The 21,225-nt window shown below is 40.9% G+C and overlaps 1 protein-coding gene across 1 annotated transcript; it reads left to right on the forward strand.

The window, feature by feature from the left end:
• Window positions 1-2,995: 2,995 nt before the first annotated feature.
• Window positions 2,996-17,575, forward strand: LRRC31 (leucine rich repeat containing 31). The gene is made up of 9 exons (XM_067536533.1): window positions 2,996-3,299; window positions 4,712-4,861; window positions 5,268-5,435; window positions 8,835-9,002; window positions 9,814-9,981; window positions 11,409-11,576; window positions 13,276-13,443; window positions 15,737-15,904; window positions 17,181-17,575. Exons 1-9 carry the CDS (start codon window positions 2,996-2,998, stop codon window positions 17,498-17,500), a joined length of 1,782 nt encoding a protein of 593 aa, XP_067392634.1. The 3' UTR covers window positions 17,501-17,575.
• Window positions 17,576-21,225: the final 3,650 nt, after the last annotated feature.

The raw sequence follows: 21,225 nt of genomic DNA on the forward strand, positions 1-21,225 counted from the left end.
TGAGATGGAACATGGTGAGATGATAAAAATGTAGCTCAGAGGATGGGACTAGTCGGAGTGAGTATCACCCATGCAAAGATACTGGCATCAGGAGACAGGATAGCATTACCATTCCTGGCGTAGGATAATACTAAAGAATGGTAAAGGCCAGTAGAGACCTACATGGTGAATTATAGTAGCTGGAGATGGAAAAGACCTACTATGCCAACCCCTCCTTCCCCCTGCCAGAGAAGTGCACTGAGATCACTACCATATATTTTCTACTCTTTTTTCCAGTCTAGTGTAAACACTCCAAACACAACGGGGAGACTCTTTCACAGCCTAATACTGTCAAGAAGATTTTCCTGATATTCACTCCAGGTTTTTCCTGTCTTAATCTCATCCTGTTTACTCCTAGCTATACCCCTGTGCATTGCCCTAGATAATTCCTCCCTCTCCTTGGTGTTTAAACCTTGCAGCTATTTACAGACTGGTATCATGTTTGCCCACACCACCTGTCTTTTAGCCAAACTATATAATTCCTTTTAAATCCGTCCCTGCAGCCCCCTGATCAATTTTGTTGTTCTTTGCCAAATGCCCTCTGGTTTGCCAGTGTCGCTGGTGGGTTGGGTGGATTTTGCTGGGTTCATGATTTGTTATCAGTGGGCCTCTGTTTGTGACCACAGTAGCTTTCTGTGTGTTGGAGACACAGACTTCTCTGAGGAGGGATCTAGTAACTCGTGTTCCTTAATTTTTACTAATGTATTATTTGAATGGATTTAATGCTCACTCAGGGGGCCATTCTCATAGTCCTGGTGATGAGGGTACCCACAAAACAGATACAACACAGGCAATGGCACAGCAAGCTTCATATATTGCTCTCTCCATAAGCCTCCTTGACCTGGAAGATCCGCAGATGAGAATAGTTCAGTCTCCGTGAGCCATACAGTCCTTGGTCTTTCTTCTGTGACGATAGCCAAAATTGCTTACTAGAGGTAGTCATGATGGTGTGTCTTGGTTTGTGGAGCCCTGTCGACTAGGAACTGAACAGATAAAAATCACTATGTTGAACACACAGGGCCAGCGCCTGCAAACTTTACTCAGGCAAAATTGACTTCAATGGAAGCTATGACTGAACAAGGATTTCAAGTATGGCCCATAGAATTGCATCAGTTACAGTCCAGACAATCGACTACCTAAGGCAGGGGTTCTCAAACTTTTTTTGCTGGGATCCCCTTTGAAAATATTTCTGGCTGTGATGATCCCCCCACAAAAATGATGACCTCCGATACCATGCCATCCTTACTGGCATGCACAGGGGATGACAGCTCATGACCCCCCCATAATAACCTCACGACCCCCTGAGGAATCACGACTCCCAGTCTGAGAACCCCTGACCTAAGGTGAACGAAAATGAACTAGCTCCTATTATCCCTCTTTCTAAAACATTTCCAGCCAAAGTATGCAAACTTTTTAAACTCCCTGCTTTGCTCACGCTCCTGCAGTTCTTTTGGAGTTTACTGAGGGTGAGAGAAGAGGTGGAGGAAACAAAGAGCTTTTTCTTCAGATAGTCTTGTAATTTGATCTATAAATTGACTCAGCCCTTCTAAAAACAGCTGCTTTCAGCAACCTGTAGGAGGTAGAAAGCTCAGTATCGAAGTCCATGCAATGACTTCCTGATTTTTTTTATTATTAATTTATTCTAAAAAGAAAACTGACAAGGCTATTCAAATGAATTATTCGTGCATCTGGTTACAAAAAGAGTGTTTGCTAAATATTTTGTGAGACCTGACTGAATTTAGAAGACAGCTCACAATCAGCAGAAGAAACAGCCCAACAAATTGCATTTGATCAACCGTTTTTTGGCTGAGCAGCTGATTTCACATTTGTGAAAACAGAAACTCTCTGCCAGACAACAGCAACAAAAAAAGAAAACACCCAGAAAAATCTGTCACTGAAGGAAGAAAGAACTTCACGTCTAGAGCATGGTGCATTTGTTTTCCAAGCCACGAAAGTGTTTTAAAAGGTGCAACTGATCCTTTATTCCAGAAATGGAAAAGACAGGTACGTAACTTTGTCTATTACAAATATTACAGTCCCAGTGCATGAAAAGTTACAAATGTAAACAAAATTGCTTTACATCATGTATATATAATTCTGCTTTATATTGTATCATTTGTTTTGTACATTAGTCATGAGAAACATAGTTGTGACTAATCAACTAATAAATAATTGTAGTTAGAAGTTCTCCTTTCCCATCTCTTAAGCAGATGTCACGGCAAAGACTTTCCAACAGAACATTATACAAATCAAACAGAATATTTAAAAACAAAACAAAGTGGTATAAAAAATTTGATGTATACAAAAGTAATGTTTGCTAACAAACTTTTTTTTACCATTTCTTCCTTCAGTCTAATTGCTGGTAAAATAGTATAAGAACGATATATGAAGGATCCAATGTTTCTGGTGTTACTTTACAATTTTGCTTTTCTTTTGAGGGACATAATGCTTACATTGTTCCTGAAATTAACTGGTAAAATCGAATCACCGGGCTTTTCTGGCTGGTGTAAATATAGAAGGTAAAATTCCAGCTCCATTGAAGCCAGTAGGAGTCTTTCCAGGATGTCATCCCCAACATTTGGCACTGTTACAAATAATTTCCACGTGGACTGTTAGGAAGGGGGTGACATAGGGGCTGCCCACCTAGCTATCCCCCTCCAGTGACAAGATAAGCTGATTTTTAGGGCTACTATGCCCAACGAACTAACATGAAATGGTACCAGCAGAGTAGAGACTTGGGACCATTAGGTCCACTTGTGCAAAATACTAAGCCCCTCCACTGTGGTGCTAAACACCCTCAGCTCCCTTTGAAGGCAACCGGGATTGCAGTGAGTTTAGAGTCTGATCCCCTGAATGATGTATCATCATTGATACTGACATGGAGAGAATGGTGGGAAAGCAGCTAAGACATTCCGGATCATATCCACTATTATGACAGGCAGGTAACCAATAGTAAATGTTGCTAAATACAGTTATGCCTATGTTTGTCAATCTTCTGAAAGGAACAGAACAGTGTCCCCAGGATAGATGTGAAGATGGCATCTTGAAGAGATCCCCATTTCAGTTGATTATGAACCAGATCCAAAGGAAGAAATCCCCTGTGGAAAAGGGAAAACATCAGTGCTCATTAAGCACTAGATTCTTCAGGGGCTTAGACACTGGGAAATCTAATGGCAAAAGCAAGAGAGAAACTGAAGGAGCAGAAATCAATACCTCTAGACCAGCTAATCAGAATGAGGAGCAAGCTTCCCCTGTAGCAGGTAATGCTAATAACACAGTGATGGGTGCATGAGAAATGTGTTGATGAACGAGTGCTTGGATTTACTGCTAGCCAGAATCCTGTGATTTGTTTGTGGTGGCCTATTTTGTATGTGTTGTTTTCTTCTGATTAAGCCACTATCATGCTGTGCCTTATAATCTGATGGACACCAAGCAAGAACTGGGACCCATGTTGCTAAGGCTCGAGGGAGGGTTAAAGCTTTTGAGTTACCTTCCTCTTGATTCCTAGTGTCAGAGGTCAATGTCAAAGTCAGCTCATCAATTGCAGAGTTTATGTGGGATGTCAGCACCCCAAGTGGTATCTTGATTTGCTTGTGTTTAAGGTCAGCCTCTGCCCACTCTGCTGCTAGAGCAATTTTAAGGCAACGACAAAAGCAGTTATTTCTCTCCACTTGTATCGTGAGGATGGAAATCAATCTTCTAATAGTTGTGTGTATCCAAGGTTGCTATTAACTTCTGCACCATGGAGGAAACAAAGCTATCATTGAAAGCAGGGTGGAAGGTGAGGTTTGCAAAACCCATCCGTTCTCCCAAGCTTTTGGGGTTGGGAGGGTGAAACATTTTGAAACAATGAGAATCGAAGTGTGGAAAGGGGGGGGGTTATTGTATTTTGTGCAGCTTTTGACTGCTCATTTTTGGCCAGGGGTATTAGGTAAAATTGCTAGAGGACTATTTTTACATAATTGTTAAGGGTTCCTAAAGCCCAGGGTAGGTGCACTGATACTCACTGAACAAATTGGAATGAATGAATAAATAAGAGGAAAAAAGAGTTACAGTGCAGATCCAAGACCCACCAAGAGCCACCTCAGAACCTACTGGGCATGCATCAAACAGGGTTAACAGGTGATAGAGAGAGTGTTCAGAGCTGTCACTGAAGAGTGGGCAGAAGCATTGTGGGATTGCACTGCCAGGACTAAATGAACTGGTGCAGCTCTGCCGTCTGCGCTTCCAGAATACCAGCCCTGTAATAGTCAGGCAGAACTGAAGTGGTTATGTGCAGGGCTAGTGTAGGGGTAACAGTGCACAGAATATATTGGTTTAGTGATTTACAAACATTCCGTATGCTTGAACTGGTGCTGTCAATGTCAAAAGTCCTTAGTGTAGATCAGCCCAAAGACTCCAATGGCAGATTCTTCTCTCATACAGCATCAGGTACCAGCAACCAGGGTATGGTGCACCTGTTCCCATTACTCAGGATAACAATGGAGAATTGACATGGTCCAGAGGTTTCACCAGTAACCTCTAAAATGGGAATGCAGCCATTCCACAAATTCTGCCAGGATTAGTATGTTTCATTATGTCTTAAGCTGACAGTTGTAGTTACACAAGACAAAAATCTCATCAATAAGATTACTTGTAGAGGTAACCACAACCCTATTTTTTGGTTATGCAGACAAACCTCCACATCTCATTTCCAAAACAGATGCAACATCTGGTATATGGAGAGTTAATCAGTTCATGCAGAAATTGGGCAAGAAGCCCAACAGCAAGAATATGGACCTAAATAATTGTGCATTAAGTGCAACAGATTTAATGGATCTGGGTAAGCACAAGTTTTCCCACCTATCTACTGAAAGCTTATGGAACAGAGTTTTCTATTCTCATTTCCCAATGAAATTGTCCAACCCCACTCCTTTCCCCTCTCCTTCTGATAATGATACTTTCTTCTTATTCAGCATTTTCATCTGATGATCCCAAAGCATATTGCCAATATTAATTAATGATTTAAGCTGCACAGCAACTATGTGAGGCAGATAAATATCCTTATACCCATTCTACAGATAGGGAAACTTAGGCACAGAGAGTTTATTCTGAAGACAAATCGCTCTCTATCATATTATCATACTAGTTTTGAAAAGCACCTCTGTATTAAGGCATACTGACACACACACACACACACATTCAGAAATTAAGTGGGTTATTTCTGCTGTTGTTTGTTTTACTTCTAGTTGCTGTATTACCTTTTCTACCAGAGCTGGAGGAACTCAATCTTTCCTGGAATGATTTTGTAGGAGAGGCTCTGAAACCCCTTGCTCTTCGGCTCCATCATGTGAGCAAGTTAAAAATCCTCCAATTAAACAGCTGCAGGTTGACCACTGAGGATGTTACTTGTTTAGGTATAGTATGACCATTACATTTACCTTCCAAACAGCTCATTACCAAGGATCTATTGTGAGCCATTAAATCTGTACTTCCATCACACCACAGCAGCCAAAATCTCATTCTTTGTCTCCAAACCTGACAATGTAAACTCTCAACTATAAAGAAGTATAAAACTCTTACACTTGTGAGTAACTTTATACATATGATTAGTCCCATTGAGTTCAATGAGGCTATTCATGGGCAAAAAGTCTCTCACATGCACAAGGGTTGAAAACTCAGGGCTTATTAGTACAAGAGCAACAAAATTACTCAAATTGGCTTAGCATTTTAAGCAACAGGCTTCAAATGCCCAGTGGTAGATTCCTCAGAACTGGATGATCAAATCACAACATGATCAGTTTAGACCTTTCTCCTTCAGCGGCAGATACAGGGAGTTCTATGTAGATGATGGTGTACTGAGATCTTTTGGAAAAGACCTTAAAAACAGATGGGCTGCCTATTCAGTGTCACCATTCACGATCCCTCTGCATTTTTTGTAAGAAATCTGGTCACGTTTTCACTTCCTCTCACTGTTTTGCCATAATTGTCTGTAATTAGCTGCAACCCGTCATCCCAAAATGGATGAAGTTCATTTTAGAGATTGTATTTGTATACAGGCCCTGATCTTGCAAACACTAACCACTGAACATAGAATTTACTACTGTGAGTGAGCTCATTGTGTACATACAAAGGAATGGCAAACCCAGTGGAGTGTGAGGTTCTGCAAAGTTTATGGATTATTCTGGAGGTTCACAAACTATTGCATGAAATGAGGTAGAATCTGCTTTTAATTTTTTGTTTGATTTTTTTCTCACCCCTTTTTCCATACTTTCTACAATTTTTCCCCTTTCTTCTGTGTTTTATATTCTACCTTTTACAATGGGTATTTTTTTGTCTCTATCCTGTCACTGCTCCCTTTCCCACCACAGCCTTTGCTTATGGGGATGCAAACCTGATGATGGCTGTGTTGAACTTTCAAATCGTGGATGGATTCGAAATTAGGCAAAATGAACTTGTCCACCATTAATTCTTATAGCTGTAAATGCAACTCTAGCTGTAAATTCTGTCTCAAGGCCCGATCCTGTGAGGTACTGATTTTCATCTGTAATGTACATAGAGCCCTCAGCTGAAGGTGGCTTTATTAGTAGATGAGCTGAGCACCAAACCAGATCAGTACCGTAGTTTTATTTTAGGGATATGTAATACCAACATTGTGTCTACAAGCCTGATTCTCTTCTTGTTACATCAGTGTAAATCAGGAATATTTTCTTGGAGCCAATGGAGTTACACGGATGTAAAACAGATTTAAGTGACACCTGGATCAAGTCCGGGGCCTTCAGTGTCTCTGGCGTGTGCTTCAGAGCTAATTGTTCAGTTTATTTATTTATCTTACCATGATGCATTTTGAAAACAATATGCATGTTTGGTGATAAAGTGGTTAAACTAAACAAGTGCCTGCTTGAATATGTAAATACCTGCTTTTGAAAAATGCATTGAATGTGTTCACAGTAAGAAAACGTAAGTCTGAAAACACAATTATTTAATTACCATCTTTCTTGTAGAGGCTCTGACTATCTTATGTGAGAAATGGAAGAAAATTGTTCTTCATAGTCATTGTCCTTTATTTATCTTTAGGGTGGGAAAGGTGTCTGGAATGTTAACTGCTGTATCAAACATTAACACACTGCACTGCTTAGGAAAAACAGCTTCTCAATGGAAAAACACTGGTCCATTTTCAAGATTTGGGAAATTATTCTAAGTAGATATCAGACAGATAAAAATTAGGCCTGATGAAGAGCTCTGTGTAAGCTTGAAAGCTTGTGTCTCTCACCAATAGAAGTTGGTTCAATAAAAGATATCACCTCACCCACCTTGTTTCTCTAAAATATTAAGAGGCATTTAAAGATTTTTCTTTCTCTCTCTTATTTAGACTTCTATACTCATTTAATATAGAATAACAGGCATTGTTATTTTTGTATTATAAACCTTATAGTGAGAATCCAGTATTAAAACGCAGTGTCATATAAGGATTTTCCCATTAAATTATAACTGTAAATTATCATGTTGGTAATGATAAAAAATAACTTAATTAAATAAATCTTCATTTGGTTTTGAACATCCTGAAATTGCATTGACATGTAGGCTGACTAACTGATTTCAATTGAGAACTAATTTATGCTAACAATTTTTTTAAAAATGTCCAGAAAAAGGAGCTAGCCTTTTAACCATTGTGTACTGTGGTTCATAACTATTATTTCAGTCAAAATGCGCATGAGGTGATGCCTCATGCCCTGTTCTGAAGCATGAGCTTTGCAATGGAATATTAGCTAACACTTTTCACTTCAATGCCAATGGCAGTAAAGAGATGTCAAAGGGGCAAGGAGCAGCCTAGCTGCCTCTGAGTGCATCCAAGATGGGTAGTGCCTGCATGCTTTGCTGAGCCTTAGAAATTCTGTTTTAATTGGGGAAGGTCAGTTTGAAGTTAAGCAACACTCAAGTTGATTCTGTTTGCCAGAAATGATGTTTTTAAAGGTTCAGAAACAGCTATGAGAGGACTTCTTCCTTCTCAGCTATGCCCTTATCCAAGATGGCCTCAGCATTGACAACTCTCATGATTTTGTCATGAGTCTCATGATAATTATTGTTTTCCTTAAAGCCCCAGCTCCTGGAGTCAAGTGGACATGTCATGATTTCAGCCTTCTTTCTTAAAGAAAAAGTAACTTGTGGCTGTGGAGAAAACTTCAGAATTTGACCTCAGTGCACCCTAAAGGCATAAAAAGCAGAAGACAAGTAAAAAGAACACCGAATCTATTATTTTTACATAATGTCATGATTTTAATAACACTCTCATGATTTTTGTGAGCCTGACTCAGGATTTTTGAATATTTGGGGTTGGCAATACAGTGGCCTCCAGATGCAGTACAGAGGATGTTGGAAAGTTGCCAGATGTCTAACAGAGCAGAGCAGAGCTATAAAGGATAATCCATACATATCTGCCATTTATACTGATTTCCCTGTAGATTACAGAGTCTGGGTCCTTGACAGAAGTATACAGGGAAACAACCAATGTGTTTTTTTTCTGAGGCCAAGCTAAGCATCAGGGGTGGGGAGTAGGAAGGATGCGTGTGTGGTGTGACAAGGAGTTTTGGTCTATATTTACATCTGTTAAAGAGCATGTCTATTTATGCAACAATAAATCACTTTCTGACATGCACTTTCTTTTTCAAAGAAGAAAACAAAGCAAAACTGCATCATTTAAATGAGAATTAAATGACTAATGACATAATTAATATTATGTAAAACTGTATTTTTATCCTGTACTCAAAAGTGTATATAGAATGATTTATCTTAGACTTCTGGGTGCTTTGTATCAGGAGAGGCACTTGAAACCATTCCTCACCTTGAAGAACTGGATTTATCCTGGAATTATAACATAGGTGGAAAACTATCCCTCTTGACCAAAAAATTCCAGAAAGGGTGCAGAATCAAAATCCTAAAATTTACAGATTGCAATCTAACAGCAAAAGATGGAGAATCTCTAGGTAAGTGTATTTCACATACCTATGCTGAAATATTGGCTCCTCAAAACTGTAACTACTTTGATTTCAGTTTTAGCATTTTACAAGAATCAATATTAAGCTTAGTATTGATAGAAAGTTAATTAATTTCTGGCTGGCCACTATAACTGTATCTGTATTGGTTTCCAAATAAGTCATTTCTTTCTAACCATGTGAGGTAGGATGATTTTGTGGTTAAAGCATGAGGTTGAGAAGGATACCTGGGTTTGAATCTCAGTGCCTTCAATGATTTCCTGTATGACCTTGGGCAAGTCACTTAGGCCAAAATGTTCAAAGCTGAGAGCCTGAAGTTAGACAACTAATTGTATATTTAAGCATGTGAATAAAAAATCTGGAGGCTCTTCAAACAGAGACTTAAATGAGAGTTTCAAGTGCTGAGCCTCTTCGAAAATCAGGCCATTTATATTGATGTGACTAAATTTGGAAACTCAAGCCCCAACCCTGTGAAGCTCATTACATGTTCAGGGCCCAAGTTTATAATCGTTGGCCTAAGTCTACCTGTGCCGTGGCTTTTCCCCATCTCCATAATGGGAAAAAAATACCTGTCACACCGAGATGGTGTTAGGCCAGATTCATGAATGTTTATAAAGTGTGCAGGTGTAGATGGAAGGTACTATAAATGTGCAAAGTACTGTTTTTTGTTCACTTATAGGGCCTGATCCAAAGCTATGGAAGTCCATGGGAAGATTCATTGGGTTTTGCATTAGGCCCATTGTTAGGCAAGTTCCTTCAAGTAGATCTGGTAACTAATCAATTCTGTTTTCCTTTTTTTCAGCTCAGCTTCTAAATGTGATCCACGACCTTGAAGTATTAGATCTTTCTATTAACAGAAACATTGGCTGCAGTCTGAAGAGTATTGCTCAGGAATTAAAAAATGTGCCAGTTTTGAAAGTATTAAATTTGAACATGTGTGGATTAAAGCTAGATGGCCTCCAATGTTTAGGTTAGTCCAGCTTAGAGTGGTTTAGATTTGGAATCACAAGTCTAAATCTAAAACCCATCCAAGAATATGTCAAGGCTAAAGGCAATGAAATAAGTATTTTGTGTGATGGAAATCATAAGAATTATTTAGCTTTGAAAATAGTTTTTAAAATATTGATAGACATTGATTCTCTTCTGTTTGGGGACTAAGTTGTTTAGTAAAAGGAAGCAGAGACTTTCAGCACTAGTTTCTTCAAAATTCAAAGTCAGCTTAAGGGACGAGTGACACAGGGTATGTCTACGTTGCAATGTAAGCCCAGAGTTAGTGGGACTTGAGTTAGCTGACTCATGTTAGGGAACCCTGGGTTTGAGCATCTACACTGGATTTTAACCCTAGGTTAAGAATTTTCTGACCTGTGCTCGAACCTAGGGCTCTGGTGTCCACACTGCGCTGCGCTGATCTGAGTCAAAAGTAACCATATCCCAGAGTCCCTTGTGCTCTGTCCCTCCTCTCCTGAAACATGGCTGCTCTAGCCCTAGGAATGTGGTGCACTGAGGGAAAAATTTAATGCCTTGCCTGCACATTACCAGGAGGCAGCTCACTTTGCGGAAGGCTTGTTCAGTTCACTCTCCATTGCAAACCCAGGAGCCTCTCTGATAGTGTGCTTGCAGATCGGTGATAAGAACAGAATGGGTTAACGATTTGCCACGGGGTGGGGGTAGGAGAGAGAAGTGAAGTCTTCTGTTTTCAATAGAGTGGATTGCAGATTGTTGGGATAGAGAGGACTAAAGAAGTTGGCCCATGGAATTGTGGGATACTTCCGATGACTCCTGGGACCTGAGTCAAGTGGGGCTGTGGCTACACTGTAAAGCAATAGGGTTCAGACCCTGGGCCCCGGCTTGACTTGAGCTCGGACCCTCCAACCCTGCAGGGTCCTGGGTCCCTGGGTCTGAGCCCTTGGGTTAGCACAGTTGCAGTGTAGATGTAGAGGGAGTTAGCCTTGAGCCTGGGCTCAAGCCCAGGCTTACATTGCAGAGTAAACATACCCTAAAAGTCATCACCTGAAAGTCTGTCCAGATTATCTTTGTCTAGTTTGTAGTGGACTAATTATTCACCATGCAAAACTCAGTACCACAATTGGTGCTATTTGGCACCCTTGACAGTCTTCTCAGCAAATAGACTAAATAAAGAATTAATGGGTATGAAGGCTGAGCTGTTCTCTCACTTTTGGGTGGTTCTTTTAGAGTAAGATTGAATGACACTGGTGGGAAGAGCTTTGCAATGTTGCTTTACTTCCGTTGTGACTACGCAGAAAACCTCATTCTCCAGAACTGTCATGCTGACACCTTTCACAAACATTAACACTAGGTAAAACAAATGTTAAATCCACTGTCTGCCTTCTGTGTTAGAATAGTCAGTGACAATGAATTTTGCCTTTTTCATTTTAGACAGTGCTTTCCAGTACTTACCAGAGCTAAACAAATTAGACCTATCGTGCAATAAAGAAATTGGTGGAGGGTTGAAGGACTCAGCAGCTCATTTGGCCAGTGTTAAAGACCTAGAAGTTCTGGATCTCCACCGGTGCTGTGTAACAGAGGAGGACATGGTGGCTCTCAGTAAGAACATTGTTAGAAAATTCGTTACAAATATACATGTTTTTAACTTTTGAAAACTTCTCAAAGGCAGAAAAGAGGTCCACCTTACACTTTCTCCATCAGATTTTAGTAGTCGGGACTAGTCTTTATGCACATGGATTTGGTAGTGCAGTGATTGTGGAGAACAGCTAGCCTTTTGGTTAAGGCACAGGACTGGGAGTCATGACCTTGGGCTAATCACATGGGGTCTGATCCAGAGAGGTGCAGAGAACCTGCAACTTCCCTTGTTCAGCACCCTAGAACTTGTCTACACTTAAAAGGCTACAGCGGCGCCACTGTAGCTGAGCCATTGTAGTACTCAGTGTAGACACTACCTATGCTGACAGGAGGGATTCTCCCATTTGCATAAGTAATCCACACCCCCAAGAGGCAGTAGCTAGGTTGACAAAAGAATTCTTCTGTCGACCTAGTGCTGTCTTCACACCCCTAACTGACGTAATTAAACCGACTTAATTTTTTAGTGTAGACCAGGCCTTAAGATAGCCTCATGTGTAAAATGGAGCTAGTAACAGTTACCTTTCTCACAGAGATTTTGTGAGGCTTAATTCATTAATGTTTGTAAAGCACTTTGAGATTCTTGGATGGAGGGTGCAATGTGAGAGAAAATAGTGTTATAATATTATTTTTGATAGGCCAGAACACTAAAGGGGCATTTCTCAATGCAAGCGACATAAGTATTTTGGACAAATGTCCAGATCATAGGTGCTAGCACCAACGAGCAATCTTGCTGATAATTGATCATACTGGAGAGACCAAGGGCCAGATCCTCAGTTGGTGTAACTTGGCATGACTCCAAGAGATGAATGCACATGAAAATTGAACTGTCCTGCATCCCCTATTGGTAACTCCATGTCAAGGCAGAAGTTCAGTGGCAGGGTGGTGCTAAGGGAGCATGCACTGCTGCTACCGCTGCTATCTCTGTTCTTTGACAAAACTGAAGACTTGTTATTCAGACCCCTCTCAAGAGCACTAATTTCACTTCCTGTTACAAGAAATATACAGTTCCCCTCCCTCCCACCAAGGAGATGGTTTGGTTTCAGCGTGTTTTCTGTTACCATTGTATTTTAACATGGATTTTAACCTTTAGAGTAAAAAAATCTTATGACTTGAAGCCTACAACTTAATTTTCCTGATGGGGAAGATAATGAGAAAAGCTACTGATAAAGTAATACTAGTAAGGAGAAGAGTTAACTTAATCATTTTATAAATAATTTTCAGTTCTAGTGATTTATTTTTTATTTGATGCACATTTAATAGGACTTTGATAACTATCTGCTGGTATATATTATATGATCTTACAATACTTGAGATTAGCAAAGGCAGTGAGTTATGGACACAGATCCCTCCCCCCATTCATTTTAATAGGAGTTGTATGTCTAAATCACCTAGTTGGCTTTGAAAATCTCAGCCACTCTATCTATTGGAGGCCAGACTTACTCACACTAAGTAGTGCCTTACTCCTGGAGTACTCCTATTGAAAACAATGGGGCTATTTACGGCTATTTATTAATGGGGTTTACTCAGCATGAGTAAGGGTGTCAGAATCTGGCCCTGTGTTTTGCGTTGAGTTATAAAGAAAAGAAATTGTAGCAAATAAAACTACAGCTAGATAATCATTTAGGATCAGAATGACTCTAATATATATTGTATATTTTTAAAGCACAGGTGATACCTTTACTCTCGAGTCTTCAAGAGCTGAACTTATCATCCAATAAAAACATTGGAGTGTCTTCCAGTCACCTTTTCAGCAGGCTCAGATTTTTACCAAAGTTGAAATCTGTGGCCATCAGCAGTTGCTCTTTAGGGGAAGATTCTTTGGTATCACTTGGTAGGAATGTTTTTTAATTTATTATATATTGTCTGTATGCAGCTTAATGGGATAATGCAATAGCTTTGCACTGTCCTTTGATGGGACTCTGCAGATCTGTGGTTGAATTCTGGTTTTGCTCATGAGTGAAAATGCATTTTTCAGTCTCACCCTTGGCTCTGTCTGCCCACGTTACAAAACCAGCACATAAATTGGCTTGACTGCAAAGGGAAGTCTGAGAGTGCTATAGGTCAGGACTGAGGTACCTTGTAGCTTCTGACCATATTATGCCTGATTTGAATCTAGTCCTATTAATCTTTCACCTTCCAAAGAACTATAATTTATTAACTAATTTTAGAAAAGAAAGCTACAGTATATGATCTCATACTATGCTGGAATTGTAATCATTAATGGGCAGACCTTGTAATAATTATCCATTTAATACTGATTTCTTAATATTTACCACTCCTGAGTGGCTAAGGGATCTTGACACATGTCCATAATAGAGATCAATACACCAAGAGCATACACCTTTGTGTCTGAGTAAAGATTTTTCATCTCTATGTACCAATAGAAACTTTCTGGTCTTCAAGTAAGCACTATGAGTGCAAATCAAGAGCTTATAAAGGGATTATAATAAATGTGACATACAGAAAGAAACCCTGTTATTGTTTATTACTGCTGCTCCCACTGAAGTCAATAGCAAAATTTCCACTGACTTAAGTGGAACCAGGATTAGGCTAACACTGGCTTGAGGTCTTTGCAGGCAATATGCTATAATATATTATTATTTAAGAGTGATTTCTTGATATCCCGGAAGTCAACATTGTCAGAAAATGTAATGAATTTTGCCTTGCATAAATGAGTTTGCAGCAAGAATTGCTCCCTTTAAATTGTTGTAAAATGGTCAAAATTGCTCTTTACATTCAATTGACTTCAGTAGGGCAGGATCAGGCCAACTTTGCTAATATTGTAAAACAAAACGACCCAGCTGTGATGGTTTGTGTTTCACCCAGGCCAGTAAAAGGTTCAGTGAACACCTGCCTTGCAGCTCTGGATGCCTTAAATGCTATGCTGCTGTGGCTCACAGACCAGACACCAACAGTCCACATTCAAGCATGCAGATCTCACTGTGGCTTCCACTTCACTGGTACTCTTTCCAGGGGGGTCTCAACAACCTTTCCAGTCCCAATTTCTCCCCCAAAAACATCTTTCTGCAGTCCACAGCCTCTCTCATTGTGACACTCAAAAAACCTTTTCACACTGCTCCTATCAAGAGACAGCACATAGCAGCCTGTTAGTTTAACTGGGGTTAACATATCTTACTCTTCAGTCGCAATGACAAGCTGGTTTATAGTAAAATAAAATTGGTTTATTAACAAAAGGACATAGGGTTTAAGTGATATCAAATAGGAGGACTAAGGATAGAAATGGTTACAAACAAACACAAGTTAAAATACTTTACTAAGACTGAAACACAGCTTAACAAATTAAAGTCTTTTGTTTATCATTTTCTAACCAAAATCATTCTTCCAGTATGTCTGACTAATCCTTAGCCAGGATCCAAATATACAGTTCAAAGCACTTAGTTTCTTTGTCTGCTCAGATGACAGATAACATAGGGGTTCCCTCCCACTCTCTGTGTAGTTCATTCAAACTTTAAAATGTTTTCTTCTGAAGTGTATCCCCAGATAAAGTTCCTTTCCTCTGATGAGTATGGATGCAATACTGTCTGGTGTAGATGCCATGCTGGCTTCTCCCCCACTTGTGATTTTTCATAATGCAAATGATCTTCCTGCAATCTCTGATACAAATGAATAGGCCACTGTCCTGGGCCACACCTGGCTTGAGGTGTCAGTCCTTTTTTTTTGTCTGGAAAAAGTTGTTTATCAGTTTCCCCTGACATGCCTTGTTTAAATACATTTTAGTTACAAATTTCCAGCACATTTGGATGTGCTGAGCTGTTCACACCAACTGAGACTCACTGCTACATACCAGGGAGCTCCATGCCATCTGATATCTAGATGCTCAGAGGGTCACATCATCCCAACCCCTTTTAAGAAAGACAACTCAAGGACTTGTCTGTGTTCAATGCCCATTCTATATGTGAACAATTGAACATTCAACTCTTCAGAGAGTACGTGAGATTTTATTTTGTCTAACTTTTACCAAGATCCATTAAACCTAAGTTCTTAGCACAAGTAGGAAGGCAACATACTTAAAACCTATTTACAGGTGAATAGAAGGTGAAATGTCTGCTAAGGCCATGATGATTTTTCTTAGTAAGCAGAATTGCTGATGTTAATCTTTTCAGCTGAGACTGCCCTTCACCTCCCTGAACTGGAGATATTAGACCTTTCTTGGAATAAATGCGTTGGTGGGAACCTAAAGCTGCTTTTGGAAGCACTAAAGCTTGCAACGGAGATTCGAACGTTGAGACTGAGCAGCTGTAATTTGGTGGCTGTGGATCTGAGTCTTTTAGGTATGTATAATGTGATATTTATTAGCAGTCAAGCAGTTGCATTTAGACCATAATTCAGAGGGGATTTGTTCCTTGGGTAGAGCAAATTTATGCATAAATCAGATGACAGGAGGCAGACTGCAGGAGTATCTTTCCACCAGGGAATTTTCAACCTGCTGAGAGATAATTACTCAGTACTTTATACAGTGAGGGGGCAAAAATTGAAGAGAGTGTAGACAACACAGGAAAAACATGCAATGACCCATTTTAGCTGAGCTATTTTTATTACTTCACAAATGCAATACTTAGAAAAATATAAGTGTACAATATAAATATGAGATTTAAAGCTACCTCTGAGTAGTTTTATACTGCACAACCAGTATTTCTGTGCTCAGTAATTCCATCTAATTATATTTTGACAGCATTACATGCAATAGCAGTGGAGCCAAATCTCTTGATTTTAGGTGTTTTTGTGAAATCCCCAGCTCCTGGAGTCATGTTATTAGAGGAGACATCAGTTTTTTTCTTTTTAAGTAAATTTCTAACCCTGTTAGTTGCTGAAAAATGCTGGAAAAATGTGAACCCTGAAGGCTCAAAACTCAGAAATCAAATACAAAATTCTCAGAATTTAAAAAAAATCTCATGATTTTTAGGCCAGTCTCATGATTTTGGGGAGCCTGACACATTATTTTTAAATGCTTGGGGTTGGCAGTACTGTAATAGCTGTCTTAAAACTTTTTGGATCCTTGTAGACCATACAATGGTAAAAAATGCCTGAGCCCTGTTAACCCTACAGCCTTCACCACTGCTACCACTGTCAGAGTGGCACCAGTAGTAATTTACAGGTCCTAATTTTCTTAGGGTAGACAAGACTTCAGCCTCCACCTTGGCCCCAGCCCCCCATAACATTCTACCATTACGTGTGGCTCTTTCAACATTTTTCTCTCTCCAAACCTCACTGTAAAATCTTCCTGCTCATTTCATCCTATACTTGATACTAAACTCCATCTGACTGATCCATCACGAGGTCGTTACACACTTTTAACCTAATACCTTTGTAATCCCTTTAATTCCCTCTGAATTGCATGTTGTAAACTATACAGCTTCATTTGTAATAAAATAGGCTTTGTGAGACCGATAGCAAGTTTCTCCGATTAGCGTGAGCAACATGTTTTATATCACTGAGTAATTAATCATTGCCATGTTTTAGTGCTGAATATGACTATTCTTAGTCAGAAGTGTTTTTAAACAATATTTGTATGTATTCCACGTATGTTCCGATGTCCATTTCTTTCAGCATTAGAGGTCCAAGCTGGTCATCTTACCAAATTACAGAAGCTAGACCTGAGTTATAATGACAGCGTTTCTGATGAAGGATGGGCCACTTTCTTTCAAGGCTTAACTGCGCTCCGAGAACTTTCAGAGTTGGATGTCAGTCTTCGGCCGTCATCTTGTCGTGACGGTGGAATGTGGTTCAGCAAGTTGTTAACAGCTTTGTCAAAGCTGCCTGCATTCACAGAGATAGGGATGCAAAGGTGGGCCCTTCCTGAATCACAGCAGAAACAACTGGAAAGTTTTAATCAGGACAATAAAAGGAATGTTCACTTTGACTACTGATGCAGGGCCTGGGTTTCTGAAAAGACCTTTCCAAGTAGCACATGAACTATGTATTGTGTGATTCTGACTCAGAAAATAGCCTAATTTTTACTAGTAAATCTATTTTCATCATGTCTCGAGATAATTCCCAACTACATAATGTTATTTAACCTGTGAAATACTGATAACTCCATTTGATGACATAAACTCCAAATGCCTGGGTATGCAAGGAAGCTCTGTCTTTCTTATATACAAATCTGTTTTTTATAAGCCACATTTTAAATTTAAGCCTCTTCTGCCTTATTTATACTGATGCTCTTACACGTATTTGCTGATGGAAAGGATGGAGCACATTGGAACACTTATTCATAATTCAGGACAGCACACAATTCTAGCATACAGGGGACCATAAAAGGACCACAGCGGGCTGAAGGACAGTTCCTGTGGCACAGGAATAGCATAAGAGCAATGCAAACAGCCGGGGTGTGCTGGGGATAGGAGTGGGCAAGACAGGATTATGCTTAGAACTCTCAGTGCTGCAGAGATTCTAGGCTGCAGAGCCACCCATAGGCATTCTGGGTACAGCTGCAACAAGTTACTGGACCCCTTCGGGCTGTTCCTGCTTATGTGAGGAGATACTTCAGCCCCTGCAGCAGCCTTTATTGCCCCTCTACTCAGACTACACCTTCTGTGTTGCCTCACTCAGTAGGCACAGCCCTGGGGTCTAGCCATTAGCATGAAGGGTCTGATCCACTGCTCATTGAAATCAGTGGGAGGCTGTGCTTTGTGCTCCCTACACCAGCCGGGGGAAGAGTTGAATTAGGACAGGTGGGCCCAATCAGCCAATTAAGATGTAATATGGGGGGAGGCTTAGGCTGCTTGAAGGGCACTAATTAGGCAGAAGCTCACCTGTGAGGGAGGAGATGGGGCTTCTATAAAGGCAGGAAGCTGACCCCTGTGTAGGGGAGCAGCAGGGAGGAAGTTTGTAGAGCCTTGCTGTCAGCTAAGGGCGCAAGATGGGGGCAATGGGATAAAAGCAGTTAGGTGGGTGTAGACACAGGCCTTCATAGCTCTGTGCAGGGTCCTGGACTAGAACCCAGAGTAGTAGGTGGGCTTGGGTTTGGATTCTGCTGCTAAGCACTGCAGAGTGGTATTGCTAGGGGTAGTGAATGGGAAGCCTGCCTGACTCGCTGCAGGAGTGACCTAGGCAGGGCAGTAGGCATGAGGACTGCCTGATGCTGCTGGTGGAAGAGGCTGTCTTAGAAGGGGAAATTATAGTATGACCTGGCTGGGGAGCTGAGCTATGAAGCAGCAGTATTGCAACTTGGAGAGTGGTATGTAGGAAAAGAAGAAAGGGGTTGTTTGAACCCTGTGGGGGCTAATCTCTAGGAGGTGCCACCCAGAGTCCTTTAGTGACTCCGCTAGGTACTGACTCAAGCAGGCCCACAGCAGAGGTGTTACATGTTAGAGGTGCAGCACAAGCCTCCCATCAATTAATTCTCAGTGTTCCTGTGAAGTAGGCACCGTTAGTATTATCTCCGTTTTACAGATGGAGAAAATCAACACAAACAAATGGCGTGTTTTACTCCAGGCCATATGGCACGACAGGGCAGAATCACGAACAGAGTGTAGGATTTCCTGGCTCCCAATCTTGAGCTCAGCCACTTGACCCATTAAAGCCGGGAGCTGACTAGAGAGTGCTAAGTAGCCTGTCTGTTGTTAGTCCCTTATCCAGTGTTGTATCCTACAGGGCCAGATTCAACCCCCTTGCTCATGTTAATTACTGCCTTACAAATATTTTGCAACATGTACTTGTGCTGAGTCACACCTTAATCCCTGAGTAGCCCCGTTGACGTCAATGGGATTATTTGAAAAGTAAGGGACATTTACTAAGGCTATGTCTACACTACCACTTATTTCAGTGTAATTTGTGTCACTCAGGTGTGAATAAACCATCCCCTTGAGTGATGTAAATTACACTGACAAGCACCAGTGTAGACAGCACTATGTTGGTAGGAGAGCTTCTCCTGCCAACCCAGCTATCGCGGCTCATCGGGGATGGATTAATTATGTCAAGGGGAGAGCTCTCTCTCCCCCATCGGCATAGAGTGGCTACACTAGAAATCTTACAGCGGTGCAACCACAGCAGTACAGTGGTGCTGTTGTAAGCTCTCTATTGTAGACATAGCCTAAGTGGTAATATCAGAATCTGCCCTAAGCGAGGAGTCCTACTGAAATCATGGGACAGTTGGAGTAATAAAGTACTGCTCAATTAGCCCTGAGCCTCCAGGCAGAAACCCTTTCCCGGGGCAAAGACATACTAGGATCATTCAGCTCTAGTCACTTAACGCAGTAAGGAGCCCCACTCGGAAAGCACTGCTCTGCAGGAGCTTAGTGGGTTGAAGATTCTCTGGCAGCTTTCAGCACTGGCTGCACTGTAGGAATTAATTTCTGTAGAGGAAAATAATCTTCTGGCTGGTCAATATGTGTAACTGTTTACTCTTCCCATACTGAGTCACTACTCTGTTTACTCTGAGTTCATCTGGGCATCTCTGTGAACTGCCTTGTTCCAGTCACAGCTTGATTGTAAAAGCACACTTCACTCCCCCACGGAGGCAAACCTGAGCTCAAATGGTATGTTTGGTCAGACATGGCAGAAAAAAGTTAGTTTTCAGAAGAGAAATGCCCTAAAGGTGAGACCGAACGCTAATCATGCTATGGAACACGGATATTAAAAAGGCAGAGCTTCCGTTTCAGTTCTACACAGGACTAATATTTACTTCTTGAAGCCTGTGCTGTCAATGTATCCAAATAAATATTAGTTCTAGCACATGCTGCTTTATGTGGCATACCAACTGAGAACATTACAATGATCTACTGAAACATCTGGGTTTCTGTCTCCTTTTCTACATCCCATAGCACGTAGGTAAGTCCAGCTGAGTCTTTCTGATATCGCCAAACCCCTAGCTTCTCCTCATTGTCCCCAGTGCAGAAACCTTTGTCCATATGCAGGTTCTCTCTCCCCTTGATTACAGTAACCGGGCTTGTCTCACTGCGTCTCACCCCAAAGTCTATCCATAACACAGTGCAAAACTCATTCTCTTCTCCTCCTCCTCTGACTGCCTTTTTTAATCCGTCTCCCTAGCCCTTATTCAACAAAGCTCTTAAACACAATTATTTGTAAGCATGTGCTTACGTCCTTGATGTCAACTGGACATAAGTGTGTGTATTAGTTAAGCATGTGCTTAAGTATCGGGGCCTCTTGCTGCATCAGATTCAAGCTCCTTGCTCTCAACTATGAAGTGCCACTTATTCTCACCTCTACCTACCTCTCCACTCGAATTTTACCCTGCTCCCCTTTTCAATCCCTGGGCTGTTCCTAAAACTCCTCCCTTCTTGCTCTGGCTCCTGCCTCTCTGAGAACTCTCTTCACATCTGCCAAATCCCCTAGCTCTCACTCAAATCCCCCCATCTCTTCCAGCAACACCCACTTCAATCAGTCCTGTACTCTCCGTAACTTAAAAAGACACGACACAAGACAATAATCCATTTAGACTGCAAGGTTTTCAAGGGCCAGAAATCTGCCTTATTTATTCATTCTTTTAATTAAAAAAAAAGTTTACAAAGAAACCTCTCTGCATGAGCTCTAGGGGCCTTAATAGCAATTATGTCCCCAATCAATTAAAATATCACCCGCTAACCCAATACAATGGAAGTGTTAGCATGCCAACTCAAATACAGCTGCA

This window comes from Emydura macquarii, unplaced genomic scaffold (genome assembly GCF_026122565.2).
Source record: "Emydura macquarii macquarii isolate MOO-44397 ecotype Brisbane River unplaced genomic scaffold, CSIRO-AGI_Emac_v2 contig_3603, whole genome shotgun sequence".
In the NCBI taxonomy this organism is placed as follows: Eukaryota; Metazoa; Chordata; order Testudines; family Chelidae; genus Emydura; species Emydura macquarii.

What these genes read in the sequence shown, in the direction of transcription:
- LRRC31 (XM_067536533.1), top strand. Translation starts at nt 2,996, where the DNA reads ATGTTGCTAAATACAGTTATGCCTATGTTTGTCAATCTTCTGAAAGGA. An exon ending in AACAGATTTAATGGATCTGG is followed by an intron (nt 4,862 to 5,267) that starts GTAAGCACAAGT and finishes TTTTACTTCTAG; the next exon opens with TTGCTGTATTACCTTTTCTA. An exon ending in AAAAGATGGAGAATCTCTAG is followed by an intron (nt 9,003 to 9,813) that starts GTAAGTGTATTT and finishes CCTTTTTTTCAG; the next exon opens with CTCAGCTTCTAAATGTGATC.